This window comes from Centroberyx affinis, unplaced genomic scaffold (assembly GCF_046629955.1).
Source record: "Centroberyx affinis isolate AG114_WGS23_722 - 3 ecotype Tasmania unplaced genomic scaffold, CSIRO-AGI_Caff_v1 ptg001477l_1, whole genome shotgun sequence".
In the NCBI taxonomy this organism is placed as follows: domain Eukaryota; kingdom Metazoa; phylum Chordata; class Actinopteri; order Beryciformes; family Berycidae; genus Centroberyx; species Centroberyx affinis.
The window spans coordinates 63,257-83,249 of record NW_027279945.1 but is presented as its reverse complement, the minus strand read 5'-3'; the positions used below and the strand labels follow the sequence as shown (position 1 = coordinate 83,249).

The window sequence follows — 19,993 nt, the reverse complement described above, 5'->3', positions numbered from 1 at the left end:
ACAAAGACTGTAAAACAGCCGGATTTCACCAAGTAGCCTGTTAACAGTTGCTCTAGAGGTAAGGATTAGCCTGTAATTTTCATAATAGAATTGCCTGTAAGATACTGAAAAACTGCAATCTCCGGTGTAGGCGAAGGCAGCCTACAGTGTTTCAATATAAAGACTGTGGAGTGCACCTGCGACTGTGTTTGACAAAGACATTTTATATCTCTAAGAAGTTTTTCGAGTGTCTGTAAGACCAATGAGCTTGACGACCAATGCCCTTTCAATCTTTTATTGCTATGTTCAATCCCAATGGAGGAAACCAAAAAGATGACGCATGCGTAATGGGGGACGCGAGTCGCTGTCCCTCTGATCCGGTGCTGAAACCAAACGCATGGAACAACGAGGAGGAGGTGCAGCTCGATATGGAGGAACTGGAAAAGAGACTTTAAAAAAATATGCTTGCATTGCCTTCTAACTAAAGTATAAAACTTCATCTGAAGATGGTGTCTGTGTTTAAGTGGTTACTGTCCTATTTGTGTTGGTGTGTCCTATGCGAGGCGCAGCATTAAAAATGTTTAGGTCGACTTTGTGAAGTTAGACACTAACACTGGATAAAATAATATTCAGCACTTGGAACTGTTTGTGGCCTGTGATGTTTTTATTCTGTTGTGAAAATTTGGAGTTATAACTATTTGACAGTTGTAACTATAGGATAATAAAAGACACTGAATGCAATTGTTTTCATAGCCTATAGATATACAATTACCGGCTGGAGTTTCAAAGCACGTTCTCAAACTAGGAATACAAATTATTTATTGATATGTGTGGAGAAATCAGCAAAAAGGCCTTTGCTTGTGCAACACATCATTGTGGATAATAGTGCTGTTAATTTCAAATCCCAGCTTGTATCTCCAGTGTAAAATATAGGCAACAAATTCAAGTGTTCCCTTTAAAAACACTCTGCTCTAAATCAAAGCAGGGCAGAGTTTCAGGAAACTCAGTGCCCATAGCTTGTAGCCTAAAACTTTAACACATCTCATACCTCCTTCTTTGTAATTCCCTGGGGAAATCATCTCACCATTTTAAGGAAAATTGTGGTATAGGCCTTGTTATTGTCTAAATAACTTGTACCATAAGCTGGAATTTCTCACAGTAGCCTACAGCACCAGTGGAAGCATTTATTACACTTAACTCCAGTCAGCAGTTTTAATCATTTAAAATTTCAGTGTATCAGTTATGTGTGCAGCGCTAGGTACGTCAACTGTGCAGATCAACAAAATGACAACAAATGTACTCATGCATGAGTGCATTTGACCTGTTTTATTGGAAAATTTTCAAAATAAACAAAAATGGCACAGCAGTATACAAATCTCAAAATGCATATAGCCAGTAGAAATACTGCAGTTCCCTCTGTGGATATATTTCTTCTTACTCGCTAGAAAATCATCGTGATAACAGGGGAGGTGCTGGTTGGTGTACACACACACATGCTTCAGTTTGAAGAAAGGACCGGCTAAGTGTGATTTGAAAGGCAAGGCCCATCAAAAATGTGTGTGTTACGGTCCTAGTTATGGTGAGCAACATGCCAATTGGATATACTATGGAAAACAGTGTGGGTTTTTACAAGAGGTTTGCATACATGGAACGTTATTTCAATGTTACTATATAAATGAATATATTGAAGACATACCTCACTGATAAATACATAACATACCCATGTTAGTGGCATTTCCAGACATAAAGAGAAATCATTATAAATTATTTTCAACCACAGTTATAATGCGTCGAACATCCTTACTCGGATCCAATTACAAGGTGAAAACAGCCATCAGTCAGGGTCACTAATCAAAAAGGGACAGTAAGTGATTTGGGGAGGGGCGGGGGGGGTGAAGATCACTGAAATGTTTGTTGTCCGAGAGAAACCTATAGCAGTTAAGAGAGCTTTGGGTTGTGGGGCTGAGCTGGGCAGAGCGGAGCGGAGCCGGGCCGAGCCGAGCAGAGCCATCCTCTCTCTCTCAGGCTTGTCTGATTTTGGACGGGGTGTAGCTCTTGTCCACAGATTCGTCCTGTAGAAACATGTGCAGGCAACGTTCGTTCTGGGCTAGAGGGTGACCGGCCACTCTGGAACACACAAGACCAAAAGGCAGGTTTGCACTCTGAATAGCACTGGTCAAAGACAACGCACGGTGTCATCACAAACAAACACACATAACAGTATGCACACATGGACGGATGCGCGCACACAGACAGAAGAGAGAACGATGAGAGCATAGAACTGAAAAGGTAAGGAGTTGGGAAGTATTAGCATGGATGACAGAAAAGTGATATTTAAATGTTTAAGTGTGAACATTTAAAAAGTGGAGAGGAAAGATTCCAACTTCCTTATCTCGGCCTCTTCATGCAGATCTCACAAAGGACTTACGCTTGCTCCATTTTCTAATTTTGAAAACCATATATGTAATCTCCAGAAACGGGCTATTCAAAGCCTGCACAATGCAATGACCATCTCAAACGTCCTCCAACGTTAAAAAAAAGTTTGTTTTTAACAGCCATTGCAAAAGATAACACCATAATCAATCTAATCAAAGCACTTGTTAAGCCAGAAATAACAGAAAAACTGCACGCATGATAATCTAAGTCTTGGTGACTGATGCAGGGACATATCGACAACTTAAAAACCATTACAGAACATACTGACACACATGGTACAGGGACAGCGGGATCTCACATACAGTGTGAGGCATACAATAGTAGATTTTACATCATTCTACATAGTGCGCCATGTCATGTAATACATACTGGAGCAGAAGCACGGTGACAACATCCTCATTTTGTTTTCTACTTTGGATGATGATAAATATGGTGTGCTTGGGCTATCTGACCAATTGGTGCAACGTTATTTATGCACTGCATTTTACTCAAAGAATTAGTGATTTTTTTTTTTTGACCTCCGATGAATCCTTCCTTAAAGGAATAGTTCACCCAAAAATGAAAATTCTGTCATCATCTCCTCACCCTCATGCCAGTTGAAACACAGGTGAAGTTTGTCCATATAACACACAGGGAGGCTGCCAGCACAACTTCTCCAAAACAACTTAAGTCAGTGGGGACCAGTTCTTCAGAGTTCCAAAAAGACCTACAGTATATTTACACCATAATTTAGTGCAAATCTTAACTACAGCTGATTGATTTGCAAAAAATAATGGTGTATAGGTCTTTCTATTCACAGTGTGATTGTTTGGCTGTTTTTGTTTTGGAACTCTAAAGAACAGGTCCCCATTGACTTCAGTTGTTTTGGAGAAGACTGCTACGAAGTTGTGCTGGCAACCTCCCTGTGTGTTCTATGGACTAACAAATTTCACCTGCGTTTCATTTGGCATGAGGGTGAGTAGATGATGACAGAATTTTCATTTTTGGGTGAACTATTCCTTTAACACTTTTGAGTCTATGTGCATTGGTCTACAAAATTACATGTTTGACTGAATTTATAAATCTCGCTTCTCCTTTTGTTCATGTTTGCGCCAATAAGGACCTTTTTCATACTCAATTGACAAAATAAACACTTCTTTATAGACTTGTCATCGCTAGCTCTATTTACTTTGTAGTAGTAGTTATAGTCGTATTAGTAATGGTAGTAGTAAAGGAACGACTGTCAATTAAAATGGATTTGTGGAAGGGAAGGACCCATTAACCTAAAATAAAAGATACACAAGACGCTTCTGTAAGAGCCTGAGCAAACACTAAATGATCGAAGACCACGATTCTCTCCAAACGTTTTAAAGTGCAGCTCCACCACCATGTGAAATTATAACTGCAGAAATAGATATCTACTATCTGGGACATGCATTGATTGAGCAGAGTAAGACCGGTTCATATTGGGTTCAGTCAGGAAATATAAGTTAATTGCACACACAAGAGTTTATGTGGATTACGTTTTTCTTGGGGCTTCAGGTTTGTGTGTTGTTTCCCCCCACATGTACCTTTACACCGGTGGTAGGATTTATTGAGTCAAAGTAAATCTGCACTTTATATCTCCTGCATTACCAGTTGTAACTGATCAGGAACTCTGCTAAAATGTTTGGGATTGTTTTTCCCTCCATTAAGCTACTTTGACATCAAGCTTTTTAGAACGTCCCATCAGATGACGCAGAGGAGTTTAACGAGATGAGCCAGTGCACCTGAGACCCCAAAAAAATCTCATTTTTGAAATGGTAAATTTCTCAGAACAGATCGGCCTGATGACATTGTACACATGCATGCAGCTGAAATTTTAATGGGAAATATTTCAGACCAGGGAAGCAGCCCATAGGAGCCAAATAACATGGCAATCATTTCACTGGAAATTTTCATTTAAACCCCCTCAGTCCTTCAGGACCTGACTAACCTGACTCAAAGCTTTGGCAATCTTGACAATGAGGACAAGGTGCAGCAGCAGCAGGATCTTGTGGCCCCATGCTTTTTCAGTGGAAAGAGGAGTGAGCATGCAAGCCCAACTTCTTTACCTGAAGAATGCTTTATGTCTGACTAATCGCAAACTGACAGTTCTCCCTCCTCCTCCTCACCTGTTTCGCAGAGATAATCATGTTTATCATTCTAAAAGATTTCCCCTTCACAATGCTCTCAATCACAGATTAAACAACACTGCCTGCCAGCTTGGCCGCTATTAAGTCTGAACAATGATATGATCAACAGCAGTGTTTCATTCATGGGAAGCAAGGAGAAAAAAAAAATCTTAATTACTAACAAATTCTCGTCTGCTATAAAAAAAAAAAAAAACTATTTATGGATTTTAATTTTCTCGACTGTCTTTGCACACTTAATATTCTAACAGGAAACATTGATGCATTTGCACATGAAACAAAGATAATGGCCAAGTCCGCAATCAAAGCAAATAATTACAATCCCACTGTAACTTTTATTGTTCCGCAGCAGAAAATGAGGACATGCTGGATCAAAAATAAGCAGGGGTGCACACACCATCCCTCAAGGAACCATGCGCTGTAATTTGTGCTGCAATTATCATAAATTACACATCAACAATAAAACAAATGTGGGAAAAATTATGTTGTGGGGGTGCGCACTTGTGTCCTCTTTGGTTGTTCTTGTCTTCTACAAGGTAATTATAAGAGAGAATTAAGGAGGAGAATGGGAGAAAGACACCCTTCTCTTTGGGTTCAGTTTGTTAACAATATGAAGAGAAGTGAAAAAGTTGAGACTCTACCTACTGCACAAAGTGTTTCATTGTTCTTGTGAGTTAAAATAGTAGCTCACTAAGGCAGAAGCTGCAATCAAGTGTGACTAGACTTAAAAAACAAACAGAAAAATAAAAAATGCTCGGATTGAATTATTTTAACCTTAAGGCTAGTTAGGAGGAATGGAGGAGAGACAAGATGATAAGAAGTGGACAGGCTTACTTGTTGAGGAACTGCTCCAGACCCTGCCTCCGCTCCTCGATGAAAGAGTCATCAAATATCCCATCGTCCCCTCGGAATGGAAGCTGCCGGATCAGAGCTTTGCCTGGGAGAGGGGGGACGACCACCTGAGGAAGAAGAGCAACAGCAACCATACAGCAGAAGTTAAAGGGGCATTCAATTATTTATGGCATTATCAACCTCTATCAGCGACCAAAGAATTACAGTAGCATCAAAAAGTTCTCTGGCACAGCTGACAAAAATTGACAAAAGTATTTAAGTCACATTTTCACAAGAGAATGAGTAAGCTAGCTAATTCAAGTAGAGATGAAACAAAAGTGAAGAGGTAATGTATCACCATGCACAACATTACTGCTTGGATTCTGCTTTGATTTAAGATGGTATAGCCAGATGTTTTCGAACACTCATTTGCATGGTAGTATATCATTCTGTTAAATTCTGAATTGGGCCTCTATATGAATGCCCACCTTGGATTATGGCACATGGGATAGTAACATCATATCCTGTGTATTGATAAATGCTTTCAACTACCCTTGGCTAGTGAATAGAGCAACTGGTAACTAGGGAAAAAACAAGTAAAAGCCTGGAAAGACAGCTGACAGGAGAATATAAGCCCCAGTGCGGCTGCCATGGGTTGGCAGCAGTACCCAGGGCTATCTTAGCTCATGGTTACACCCTTATCAGCTATGAAAAAGAACAGAAGAAGAATACCCAGAGAGTCTGCGGGAGCAGGGGTAGAAGAAGACTCATAGGCAGACACTACGGCTATCGACCCTGGAACGGACTTTACTACGAGTAGGGAGAGCACTACAGTGGAAGCCAGTTCAGATGTAGAGAGAAAGAAGCGTCAGGTGTGTTGTTGTGGCTGGGAAAAGATAATTAGCAGTAACGGACCTCAGAATACACCAAGGGACGAAGAGGTGCCTAAGAGAGGGTGCTCAGGAACCCCGTATTGACCAGTATTTCCTAAAAAGTCAGTCAAGTCAGTAGGGTAAAGTCCAGCGACAGGTAACAAACCAAAGCTTGCAGGATATCAATATCTCTGTCACTGAGGAGGCAGACAATGGCACTGAAATTCTGAGTGAGAGCAATGAGGCCACCCAGCCAAGGAAGGAGAAGATCAGTGGGCTAAAACCTAGAGTAAGATAGCCTCATGAGAAAAACTCTACAGATATAAATGCGTTTCGACCTATTTGACTACTTAAAAAATTTAAAATTTTCTTAGTGGTCAGAGGCTGTCAAATTACTTGGAAAAGAACAGGTTAATTGACACAACAGTGCAAAAAGCCAGAATAGCAGGCTTTTCCAGGTGTTCCAGGTGAGTACACAAGCATGATTTGGCACCAAATTCAGCAAGCATTAAGCAAGAGAAGAGAGATATGCACGTGGAATTTTGGACCTTGCTAATGCATTTGGCTCTGTACCAAATAATCTATTGTGGGAGGCTTTCATTTCTTCCAAGTAGAATCTAGAATGTAGGTAGAGCATATTTTCAAATATTCTGATGCATCTCAGAGCAACAGAGTTTACTACAGTGTGGCAGAATCTTGAGACAGGAATTATGGCAGGGTGCACGGTTTCCCTCTTAGCTTTCACCATGGCAATAGGCCATATCAGCGTGACGTCACAACAACAATGAACTTACTTCCGGGTGGATAACGTCGGTGGTGCTGCATCGGCACTACAGTATTTTTCGTGTTATTTAACCAAAGTAAGACCACTTTTTAAGCTCTTGTGATTAGAAATACACAGACATTATGTAGTTCTGGCTGTCCACCAAAAATCGAGACGTTCCTGATGTCGTTGCTGTTGATATTTGTTAGTGTATAACATAACCTAAATACGTATATAGCCTATTTAAGCATGTGTCCACAAACTACTATGTTTATGCTTAAAAATGCTTAAAAGTTCTGTTTTGGCCACTGTCTTATACAAATTAACCATAACTTTCTGTTTTATTTTATATTATGTTATATAGCCAAACAGTGACAACCAGTGACACAAAGTAGGCTATGTTAGTGTGATTCAGCGAGCAGAAGTTCAAATTCAAGTGCTGATCTAACAAAGCAACCTCAAACCAGTCATTCTTTAGTGTTTTGCTTTATAGTAGAAACTGTGGACTGTTCGTTATTTACTTTCAGACTCGATTGTAAAGCAGTAAACCTTACCTATATGAAGTGAAAGATTTTACCTGAACGGTTTTTAATGGAATGCCTTGGGACTGGTAGTGTAGTGCCAGTCACAATGGAGCTACTGCTGTGCTATACCCAAACGAGACTCGCAAAACCGAGAAAGTGTATTACTGTCACTCTAGCAAGCTTGCACGTTATGCTACCCAACAGCACGTTTATCATTTTTATTACTGACCTGTAAGAAAATGCCTGCTGCAAAACCCAGTCATGAGTGGTTGCTGCTAGCCTGTCCCCAGTTCTGTAGATGCAGACGGCCTGTAAACTATTATCTGTATCCATCGACTCAGTTAAGTTGCTTTAAAACGGAAAAAGCCTAAACATAATCCATTATGTGCCAAACTATATTTGGCATTACAGCCCCAAACACAACCTGATTTCGGCATAATCACTAATTTTTTGTTTAGTTGACTTGGATTTACCGCTGCTTAAAACAAACGATTTCCGCTGCCGACAGGTGCGAGTTATCCACCCGGAAGTAGAGCCAATCTGTTTGTTTACAAACATTCTGATTTGGACTATAGAGGTAATCATTAGTGCAACAAAGTGGGTGGTGGGGGGGGCAGCAGGGAGGGACGCTCTTCCCACCCATGATGATACTACTAACAAATAGACCTCCTCGGACAAAAAGGTTGCTGAATAAATTGAATGGTAACCTAAACTGGGATAGGATGAAAGTTAAACCAAGTAAGTCAAGGAGCGTATCCACTGTTAAGGGGAAGCTAGCAGGCAAACGGTTTTACATAGATAAGGAAGCTATACCAACAGTTCTAGAGAAGCCTGTCAAAAGCCAATAAAGGTGGTATGAAACAAATGTGAATGACAGGGAGCAGGTTCAGCAGATAAGGCAGCAGCTGGTTGGAGGCACTGAATACATAGAGATCTCAAGGTTACCAGGCAAGCTAAAGTCGTGTTGTTTGCAGTTTGGCCTATTGCCTCGGCTAATGTGGCCCTTCACAGTATATGATACCATTATCAAAGGTGGAGAAGTTAAAGAGACTGGTCAGCTCATACGTCAGCAAATGACTTGGAGTTCCACACTGTCCAAATAGTGTAGCTTTATATGGGGAAGGAATTCTGGAAGTACCTATATCTAGCCTAGCAGAGGAGTTTAAATATTCAAAGGTAAAATTGGAGATGATGCTGACAGAATCCAACAGTCAGGAGTGCAGCATCCCCAGTGTTAGCGGGGCGGACATGGAACCCAAGAGAGGCAGTGCAACAGGCACTGTCAGCACTAAGACAGGGATATTGTAGGGTGCAACAAGGGTGACAGGAGGAGGCAGCAAAGTGTGCAAAGGCAGTATCCCAGGCAAAGCAGGGTGAGTGGATGAAGTGGGAGAGTGTAGAGAGGAAGAAATTCAGCTGGAGAGAACTATGGGGATAGAGGCAAAGCACATTAGATTCATTATAGGTCCTAATTAGGTGAGGATCCTGCCTGTACATTGTGTTCAGGCATATCTATGCTTAGGCATATACTATCAGGTTGTAAAACAAGTTTGTCTCAGGGAACATACACCTGGAGACATAAGAAAGTGATTTGGTGCCTAGCAGCAACAACTGAGAGTAAACAGATTAATTCATTGCCTGATAGGAAAGAGGGTATTAACATTAAGTTTGTCAGAGAGGGAGAAAAGATCAGCAGGGAAGTCATTTTAGGCAGGCATGCTGCAAGACAGCAAGGGGCGGGGTGAGATTGGTAAATGGCAGTGGGTTTAGGGAAACAGCTTGTAATCCCCAAGGAAATAGTCAGCTCAAATTTAAGACCAAAGTTGGTGTTGCGGTCAGAGTCACAGCGGATTGTTTTTTTGTTGAGCTCACAGTGCCATGTGAAGATGAAGTGCATGAAGCGAGAGAGAGATCATGAGAGGATGAGAGGAAAATGGTTCTCTGATTTAGCAGCTGAGGTGGAGCAGCGAGGCTGAAAACCAAGACTGTGCCCTGTGAAGGCAGGTTGCAGAGGATTTGTAAGCAAATCAGCTTTAGCACTTTTTGGTGAATTAAGGCAAATTTATGGTTTCTGAGGTGTGCCCAGTTTTCACGGTAGGGATGTTAATGATTAATCGTCGATCGATTAATCATCGTTAATAATTTGATCGATCAAGCATATATTAATCGATAATGTACGTTATGTGCTATTTCTCATTTTTTTCGGAAATGATTTACCGCCACAAGGGCGCAATTTAACACTTTCACTGCCTATACAGAGGAAGAAGAAAGCCAAGCAAGCGGGGGCGGAAGCATTACACCCCAAAAGACAACAGTGTTCATTGTAAACATTGTAATACAAAGTTGAAATACAGCACCTCCACAAGCACAATGAAAGAGAATGCATTCCTCCGGCTGGCAAAGTTGGTGCGACACTATTTGTGCTTCCCAACCCGGGACAGCTGTCCCCCCGGAGCGTGTGTTTCAGCGGATGGACTGACCACGTAGATACACTCTTATTCTTAAATAAACCAGTAGACTGTCGTGCCATTGTTTCCAATACATAAACTGTGACAGTGCCACAATATCGGCATGGCCGGCATAACATAAAAAGTTAATCAATGTATAGAAATTGATCTAAATTGCTCTGTAATGTGTCTAATGTGCGCATCACGTCATGTCTGTCATTTGGCGATGCAGCAGCTCTGCGATGCAGCAGCTCTGTACTCAACAGTCAGTCAGAACAGGAGACAGTCCGTCTCCTGTTCTGAAAACGTTCGTAAAAAAATATAAAATTCCACAATTTCTCCGAACTCGTATGTGTTGTAAGTTACGGTAAAGAGTAACTTGATACTTTTCAATCGGACAATTGTAACGCTGCTCAACACTCAGAAAGTTAATATGAGTGCAGTGCAGAGACTTCTTGGTATCATGCTTGAACATTAGCGAATTAGAATTTGCTTGCACACTTGTTTGGTAGTACATATTAGACGACTAGAGTCCACATAAACAGGGCCTAAAATGTTTAGAAATACTGGGGTAGCCTTGTGTTAGCATTAGCCTTGTAGCATTCTTGTACATTAGCGTAGGCTTTTGTTAGAATTTGTTTGCATATTAGTTTGGTAGTAGTTTTACATAAAGCCAGCACAAATGGGGCCTCTGTGTAATCATGTGACTTAGATAAACAATAATGGCTTGACAGCTGAGTGAGATTTGGCATCCAGATGAAGCTGCCAGTCAAACCAGCAGGACCAGTCAGACTTAGCTTAGCCTAATTAGATACAATGTAGATATACAGACTGCTGAGTTGGACGGGTATCTGCTCTCTGCTTGGGCAATTGTAGGATACAACTTTTATAGTGTATGACTTTGTAGGGTACAGATGTAGTGTGTAACTTAATGTTCTGAATAGAAAGGCATATTGATGACAGTGTGTATTGTACAGTAGTGTTGTTGGTAACAAAGGTGCAGGTGACAGTGACAGCAGTGTTGTGGAGGGAGGTGTTTCTGGGACGCTAGAATACACTGTTTAGTCTTCTTGAGGTGTCGTGGACCTAATTCAATGAAACATCAGTGAAGTGCTTACAATCAAGACTATAAAAAATAAAAATCCCCTAAATGTGACAAAACAAAATCTCAACCTGTACCAACTGTCCTCTCAACCATGACATAATTTTTTGGGGATTCTGGAACCCGCCCCCTTTCAGCCTAACATGAAAATGAATAGGAGTGTGATTGCCTTTAACTACATCCACTGCTAATATTGACTATTTTTTATTAAGAAATAATAAGCTAACAACGTGTTTTTTTCAAAGTGGTTGCCATTGTTTATTTACCGTTGAGTTTTCTCTACCTGTAGTTGCCGGCGTGGTGTCTCATGTTTTACGGTTAGCCAATCAGAACAGAGGGTCGTTAATATAAATGAACCTTAAAGACACAGTGACAGAAACAGCCTGTTCTTGGTAAGGCTCAGAGAGATGCTGGAAAATAAATGTGTAAAAATGGATTAAGAGTGTTTTTGGTACATGGCACCACACAAGCAGAATGGACCTCAAGACATAAAATAAAACACTGGAAAGTGTAGAATATGGGACCTTTAAAAAAATCGCGAACCATACTTTGTGAAGCGAGGATAACGCAGGATCCGCACAATGGTTGTTTGCAATTTAACAACTCCTTCAGGTCATTTCTACTTACATTATTTCACCCATTTTAACAACAGAACAATTGGTAAACAAGATTAAAAAAACATGCCATTCATTTTCGCCATAGGCATTAAAAAAAAAAATAGATCCACATATAATCCAAAAGCCCCAAAATTACAACATTTGAGAGGGCTGTTGGAAGAAAAATTTGACATGGCCTAACAGTTTTTTATATCCCTTTTATAAGATTACCAACACGGTAGTGTATGGACTTTCATAAACTTGACCAGTGTATATTAAAAGCAGGACAAAGAACACAAAAAAGATAGTTGAAATCTTCCTGATTAAACCACAAAAGCTCAAAGGATCTATTGTGTCGACACCTTTCAAAAGACACAAAGGTTTTTTTCCAAAACCACACATTGCAGATCTGGTCCTATGCTAATTTAATGAACCAATCATTCAAGAGACGCTGCGTTAAGTTCGACTCAATGGCTCACCTTGCTCTCTCTTTCCAGCTCCGCTCTGAGCCACTCAAAGTCACTGTACCGCCTCCGCACACGAGACTCCTTCAGCTTGAAGATGGGTAGGTTGGTCTGCAGACACACACACAGATGACAAACTGTTAACAAGTGTCAAATAATGGCATCCAAAGCGAAGGAAAAAGTGTTTGTTGTTACAGTTGTTACACAAGCAGAAGAATCATCTGTCGAGAAATAAATTAGTTTCCCTCCAATTTCAGGAAAATAAAAAAACTATTGTTCCATCTCTGGGTGAAACAATATGAATTGTACATGGAAACTAAGTGTGGGAATAGCACAATTGCTTAGAAAGTGGAGTTCAATAAGATTCTGCTAAACCATGTTTAGCCAGTGCTTTCTCAGCCAGTAACATCAAGTTTGTCTGCATTGAGAATATGAGGATTTTAATACTCAAACTCCAAATTATAATTTTAAATAGATCTGCAGTTACATTATAAAGAACAAAGTTTATTGTATAGTACAGAGTTTTTCTTGTCACCAATGTCACCCATCAATGTAATGTTCTGGTGATGCATAATGTCCATTTTATATGCCAGAAAATCATCGGCAATGGAAAGAGGTAGGGAGTGACTGTGCCAACTTCAGGCAAAAGGCCGAGTGAAATGTCTTTTTGTAGTGGTTTTGGGCCTAGCCTTGTGTTACCCACTCTGACTTTATACAAAAAAGAAAAAAAAACAAAACAAAGACCCATACAAATTGAACCAAACCGAATAGAAAAATTGAAATGGGCCTCCGGGTGAAAAAGGTTCACTTATGTTTTTCTCACCAAGGTCTACTACACTTAGACTGTTTTGTGCCTGTGAGTGTGTGTGTGTGTGTGTGTGTGTGTATGCCAATACACAAATGTGTGTGTAATTCCAAGTTGCTGTTTACAAGTACTTGAGAGTGAATTTCATATTAAAAGGGGGAGATGTTTCGACATTGACGGAGAACACTGACGCAAACAGCACATCAGAGCACAATGCCAAACCTCTTCACTAGTCCTGACGGCACATGGCCATCCCATGACAATATACAAACAAGGAGGGAGAGAATGAATATTTCATTGTCAGGCCACATTCACAGAAGGTCAGAATTCATGGAAGAAGGAACCACAAGAGCGATTGTGCGATTGGGTGTAGCGTGCATACAGTGTGAGCAGCAGACTGATCGATGAGCAGACGACTGTGACTGTGTGCGGTAAAGGAGATGGAGAGTTAACTAGCAGGCTGAGTAAATGGCTGTACAAAAGAAGGGGGGGGGGATATGTGGTCATAAAAGAACAGGAGAAAAACTGGAGAGGTTGGGAGCTTCATCTGGGCTGTGGAGGACTAATTGAGGAGGAGGGAGAGCAGAAGTGGTCTTTTTGCTCTCATGGTCTGTCTCTCTTTCATTCTTTTTCCTCTTTATTTCCCCGCTCTGCAATAATAAGTCAGATTTTCTGCCCTTGAGACTCCTCTAGAGGTTTTTCAATATGGACACAGGACTCACTTTTTTTCCCTCTTTGCTCTGTCCTCTCCTCAGTCTTTTAGAATTATGGACGACCCCCCCCCCCCCCACACACACACACACACATACACACAAACTTGGGGTGGATTTCATAATTATAATGAGAGCTGCCCACCACCAATGTGACTTTGATTTTTTGGGGGGGGATTTATGTCATATTTTTGGGGTATATTTTTATTTGACTTGCTGAAAATGATTTAGGCTTTGTTTAGCAATGGGTCACACAACGGCCATCAATGCTTCCCCATTCAAATCTTTTCTTTAAGCAGTGGACTGATCCTAACACTAATCACTCCAGTACTGAGGCACTGCCACTCCCTCTTTCCCACTGCTTTTCTATCTGCCTCACCAACACCAATCTCTTCCATATTAACTTTTATCATCTCCCCCTTCTTTCCCTTCCCTCTTGTTTCAAGTTCTCTCCAGGTGAAGTTGTCAATGAGCCCCCCCCCCCCCCCCCCTCCTCCTCCTCCTTCTCAGGTCACAGGAGAAGTGGATTATCTTAGCTTTATCGCCCCAGTGCTCTAGCATTAACTCCTCTCTCTGCTCTCACCGTGGGCCGTCCCCGCTGCGTCGTGTTACCTCACAGCATGGAGCGCTGCAAAGTTAATCCCCACGACAACAGATCACGGTTACAGGTAATCTGCCACCGCCGTGACTCTAATCCCATCATGTACACACAGAAAACATTTAACCACGCGCACGCACGCACCAACAGAGACACGCACACACGCACAGGTGTTAAATATACACATTTGACCAGTCACACAGTTAACAATGTAAATATAATAGCCTACAGCATTCAAGCTTGCTTGTACACATATAGTCCGGCCCGGACCACTCATCTCTAGACAAAGAAGCCAGCAGTGAGAGAATAAGGAAAGAAAGTCACCTGGCCTTTCAATCCTCTCTCCCACTCAAACCCTGTGATTAAGAGACTGGCATTACAGGACGAGGGGAGGAACGAAACAACAAAATTGAAAAGTGAGAGGTCTCACTCTTCACTCTCTCTCTCACACACACACACACACACACACACACAAAGAGGCGGTGCATGGGAGCTCTACAAGTCAAAGATCAGGTTTCCCTGGTCTCTGTTCTCTTCACGGCTGGTTAGAGGTTAGGGCCAGGGTGTCTCAAGTTACTGGCCCTGGTAGTGATTGGGACACAGGACCAGCCCACACCCAGTCTTAGCATTTCCTTAATAATCCAAAGGTACACTTTGTCTCTCTCACTTTCTGAAAGACGAGAAAGGTAGGAGAGGTGAGAGAAATTCAACTGAGCAAGGGAAAAAGTAAATAAGTGTAAATAATGTGTAAATAAGAAGATGGAGTTAAGCATTATGTATCTCCATAGTTATAGGAATCCAAATATACAACAAATAGAATAGTAATAGTAATTAGTAAGTAAGTAATAGTAAGTAACAGAAGAATTAATAAATAAATGGATAACAGGTGCAAAAGAGAGAATGCTATGGAAAAAGTACCTTATATAAAGCCACATATCCAATCTCCAATCTAGACCTCCTAGCTTCACTTTCAGTTATGTATGTACACGGCACAATCCACCCTCCATAGGAACAGCATGTGATTCATAATGTGTAGGACACAATACCTTGGGCTCATTGAAAATGGGTTGAAAGGAGGCAGAACCCTTCAAAACAGCAAACGAGACAGAGAAAGAGGGGGGGGGGGGAGAAAGATCACTCGTCTCCTGAGAGAATGGTTCAAGGCCGCCAATGCATTAGCTTTTAGCAGGATGGATTAAGTCAAGTTTGAGAGTGTGCATCCTTAACCCCCCCATGCCCCCTTCTTACCCCTCCCATATTCCCCCCCTTTCAGAATAATAGTATTAAAAATGGCAACACAATACCATCTCATTGCATCATATTCCAGAAAGGGGAAAAAAAGATAGGGAACAAAAGCTTTGAGGCTATGGGTCTTTCGCTCTCCTCTCTCCATGTACTCTCTCTCTCACTCACTCGCTCGCTCGCTCGCTGGCCCCTGCAGCCCGACAGCCTTCCCTCTCTCCGACTCGCCTAGCTGGCAAAAAGCTGCTTTGTTGCCATAGTATCAACTCCCACTTTTGATACTGTCATTTCAAGTAGGATATGGTAGCCTTGATACAATATGTTCCCTATTTCCATTAAAATAGTTGTCGAAGAGGATGCTGTAGACTTTGGATTACACTTGACTGTGCCTGACAAGCCCCCCCCGCCAGCCCCCACCCCCCCACCCCTCTCCATTTTATTAATGACCAAAAGGTTTTTTTCCCCCCAAATGGAAGAGAGAAAAAGAAAGAGAGAGAGAGAAGCTATGGGAGTAGAGAGGAGGGGTAGAAGAGTGTGAGAGAGAGAGACAGAGAGAGCTATAAGAGGCCTTTTATGTGCTCCTATCCATAAACAAAGTGAGATCCCAAAGTTCGCTCTCCTGAGTGCGCTCTCTGGATGAGATGGGAACCAACCAAAGACAAGAAATTCTGATAATGCTTCTTTTCCCCCTCCATTGTTTGTTGAGGTCCACACAAATACAGTATGCTGCTTGGCAAGAGAGATGGGGGTGGGGTGGGGGGAGGCGGGGCTGGGGTCCTCTCAAACCAACATCAACCAAAAAACCATTAAAGTGACATTATAGGACTCCGCAGAGCAACTCCTGTCCATTAGGAACATGAAAAACATCAGCGGAGGCAAAAAGAAAAATCAAAAAGAACAAAAAAAAATCAGCTACCAATGCCACCTGCCTCTCGTGGTCTATAAGCCATTTCAGAAACTAGACTTAAAACTAAGGGATTTACATGAGACAGAAACCCATTGTTTTTAACTAGACCGTCAACTGTAAAAGTCTGCGCAGGCATGCCAATTGAAAATGAGAAATATGATCTTAGCATCTACCTTTTTCAAAAACGAAGTCCTATTGATTTTAATTGCCAAATGTAGGCTTGACTGTGAACAAGTGACCATGAAACCAGTATAACAGGCAGTGTAAACAGTTGGCTTCAGCCTGTGAAATTTGTCATATGACCACAGAAAGACTGGTGAAGACAATGAAGTTTCTCACATGACAATCTAATCCTTCTATAATTCTACTTTACCAATAACTTAGTGAACATTCAGTCAGGACCAAAGCAATCACAATCTGAAGGCAAAAACCAACACTGATCTTAAAACAGACAGAGGCGGGACATATTATATGATTTCAAAAGGAAGAATAAGTCATTGTTCTGGTGCTTACACTATACAGCAAACCATCCACTTAGCCTATATAGTCATCACAGAGACTGAGGTAACCATTCTATGAACTAGGCAACTGACTGCACACAGCTGGGAGAGAAAGGGGATAAGTGGGCAAGAGGATGAAGGCTGGTGAGGGGGTGGCTTTCTGCCCTCCCATGGGTGGGGGGGACAAGGATGGGGAGCAAACGCTCCAGCTCCCCCACCCCCTGGCCCGATTCATTCTTCTCTCCTCTCAATGAGGGGATTAGGCAGACTCTCTCAGTGCGGCCATAAGGGCTCTCTCGATTTGGGGTGGATAGTGGGATAGCAGTGAGAACAGGGGACAAGGGAATGGGCAAGTTAAACAGAAATCGCATGGCATAATTAAAGAAAAAAAAATCAAACCAATTCTATTCATGAGCAATATGGAACTAAAACACAAGCAAAGCGTACACTAGGCATTCCAGGCCTAGGTATCATGCCCATCACGCTCAACATGCCAGAGTTGGAGTAAAACGCTTCTAAAGAAAGGAGAAGAAAGGAGGAGGAGAGAAGCAAAGCAAAGTTGACAACACATTTGTTGAGAAGTGAGGGATGCGCCGCTTCTTCTGTGCTCTTATGCAAAGCAGGGTCACAGAGGGCTATGAGGCGCACAATAATGCTGATTACACGCATATGCTAATTATTACACGCTAATCAAGTACAGTAGCCTTATATTCAACACTAATGCCTGGAGACGGCTTCTCTTCCCTCTCTGGTTTCTTTAAGGTAAAGGGAAACTATAAATACTTTAGGAGTGCTAACCAATAGAAATAGACCAGGCCACTAACTACAGGGGTGTCAGCCGACACAAATGACAACTAAGTAAGAGATGAGGCAATCAGATGGAGCTTGCTGACTGCCTAACAATTTCAGACTCAGTAGAGCTTGCACATTAAAAATGCATACAATACAGCCCGAGAATAACTCAATCCAAACAAAATGTTTGAGATGACAGACCTGATGAAAAATTTAAAACTGCCGAATGTCCTGAATAAGGACCTTTTTGTCAAATCTTGAAAATGTTGCTGTTTTTAACAGAGAAATAATATGGACTTTACATTAAGTTTGTGTCTTCTAACTGGTGTCCTTCACTGCAAACTATATAACCTACATATTAGGTAAAGACTTTTATACTTGATCATGCTACAACAGAGAATTAATTCTGAATAATAATATTTAGTTGAAAATTACATAATTAAACATTTAAACAATGGCTACTTCAGTATCTTGCTCTAACACACAGTGGAGTAAATAGCACTCTCAAAAAGTGGCCTACATGATTTTTTTGCCAATTTGGCCATGGGTTGTTAAACTGTAACAGACAAGATTAACGTTACACAAGAGAGAGGAGCAGTGTGTTGCAATAACCAGATCCCTGTGTGAATTGTTTAACCATTACTCCTCTCACTGAAGTGATTACTGAATAATGACAAATCATTAGCAAACATAAGTCCATAATCTATCATGTCATTTTAACCAAGCATTTAGACCCTTTATCAATTTGTTTCTTAATATCTGTCAATGGATTACAGACGCTTTTTGAAAAGAAAAGCATTTGTTCTCCCTACATGTTCTTCATCGGTACACCCGGCGGAAGGAAATATGGTGTGGGGGTGGGCTAGGCTGGGAGGATCTGGGAGCATCTTACATCCTGTCTACAGTTCCAGAGAAGCTGACTAGCGGTTTTGTTTCCATTTGCGGCCGTCATTGCAGCATGCCATTTTGAATATATTTTGCTGATTTTCATACAATGAATAATCAATCAAGTCAGGAAAACATATGTTACACATGTATTCCCAAAAGCACCCACATCCCCACTGAAGTCAGATTAGTTGTTGATTGTACGGAGGGAGAGGGCTGAGTATTTCGTCATACGCCTCTGTTCAGGTCAGAGCGTTATTAAATGTGACAAATACTATTATCTATCCTTTGCAGTCAGCAACTGGGGTGTGGCTGGACTCCAGCTGTAACGGTTCAGGAGGAGTAACTTTTGTTAAACGAAGTTACTTTATCATCAACACTTGCAGGATGATAGCGGACTGCTAATGTTATACTAACCACACTCATTTATAGTTCTTGCTCTTCTTAGAGCAGTAGGTAAAACAGTTGCACTCTCTTCGGACGATGACAGAACCGCTATCGCTAATGTAAACAAATTCCTGTTGTAGCAGAGCTACAACAACATGCTAGCTTGTGACACATAAGCAGCTATCCACATTGACAGTAAAGTCATTAACAATATCCAAGAACGTTTACTATATTGTAATATAACTTTAGGTTTAAGTAACACCTGTCACTTCTCGTTAGCTTAATGTTAGATAACCACTGTTAGTTCTGACTGATGCTAACTAGCCTGCAAGCTAGCGTTAGCTAAATCGTTTCCCGACAAGCAAGTTACTGTTAGCTGACCAACCTTTGGCCCTGGAGTTAAAGGCAACCATTTAAATATCCGCTCGATGATGATTAATTTCGGAAAGTCATTTCTTTCTGTGTCCAAAGAAAGCGTGTGGAAACTGGAAATACGTTAGCTAACGTTATGTTAGATAGCTTGCAAGCTAGCAGATTCCTATCCATGATAATTACTTATCAAGCTAACGTTAGCACTCTTTACTGTACGCTCACCTTCAGTCTGATTTCATACGTGGTAAATCTGGCCCTGCCGACCCCGACTGTCTCGGGGTTGCTCACATCAATCTCTAGAAAATTACTTGGGGGTCCATAGGCATCATGTAGGTTTTGAGGCTTAGTGAATAGCCTCCTCGTATCAGCTATGGTATCAGCCATTTCTCCCCCGTCGTCCTAGTAGCCAGGACTAGTGTCAAGTTTGCCAGAATAAAAATACGAAAATTCCGGTCATAACTTTCAAAATAAAACCCTTATTGGCAAATGCGTTGCAGCCATTAGTTGGTTGCAAAGTTATCTGAGTAGGCCTAATACAAAGTGCGAATGTGGAAATGTATTTAAGTATCTATTAAATATATATTTGAGAGGTTAACATTACTATTAGGAAAATATGATTGGTGGACAGCTA

General features: G+C 41.3%; 1 protein-coding gene across 4 annotated transcripts; it reads right to left on the bottom strand.

The window, feature by feature from the left end:
• Nucleotides 1-1,290: 1,290 nt before the first annotated feature.
• Nucleotides 1,291-19,761, bottom strand: snx3 (sorting nexin 3). 4 transcript variants are annotated; one of them, XM_071526898.1, is made up of 4 exons: nucleotides 19,585-19,761; nucleotides 12,180-12,275; nucleotides 5,400-5,524; nucleotides 1,291-2,106 (listed from the first exon to the last, which is right to left on the bottom strand). In XM_071526898.1, the coding sequence occupies exons 1-4, from the start codon at nucleotides 19,744-19,746 to the stop codon at nucleotides 2,001-2,003; spliced, it is 489 nt and encodes a 162-aa protein (XP_071382999.1). In that variant the 5' UTR covers nucleotides 19,747-19,761; the 3' UTR covers nucleotides 1,291-2,000. The 4 variants fall into 4 exon arrangements, with proteins under 4 accessions (XP_071382999.1, XP_071383000.1, XP_071383001.1 ...); XM_071526899.1 differs by having other exon boundaries at nucleotides 12,180-12,248; XM_071526900.1 differs by having other exon boundaries at nucleotides 19,651-19,746.
• Between the last annotated feature and the right edge of the window lie 232 nt (nucleotides 19,762-19,993).

What these genes read in the sequence shown, in the direction of transcription:
- snx3 (XM_071526898.1), bottom strand. Translation starts at nt 19,746, where the DNA reads ATGGCTGATACCATAGCTGATACGAGGAGGCTATTCACTAAGCCTCAA. An exon ending in AGCTGGAAAGAGAGAGCAAG is followed by an intron (nt 5,525 to 12,179) that starts GTGAGCCATTGA and finishes CTTCTTCCTCAG; the next exon opens with GTGGTCGTCCCCCCTCTCCC. An exon ending in CTGGAGCAGTTCCTCAACAA is followed by an intron (nt 2,107 to 5,399) that starts GTAAGCCTGTCC and finishes TGTGTGTTCCAG; the next exon opens with AGTGGCCGGTCACCCTCTAG.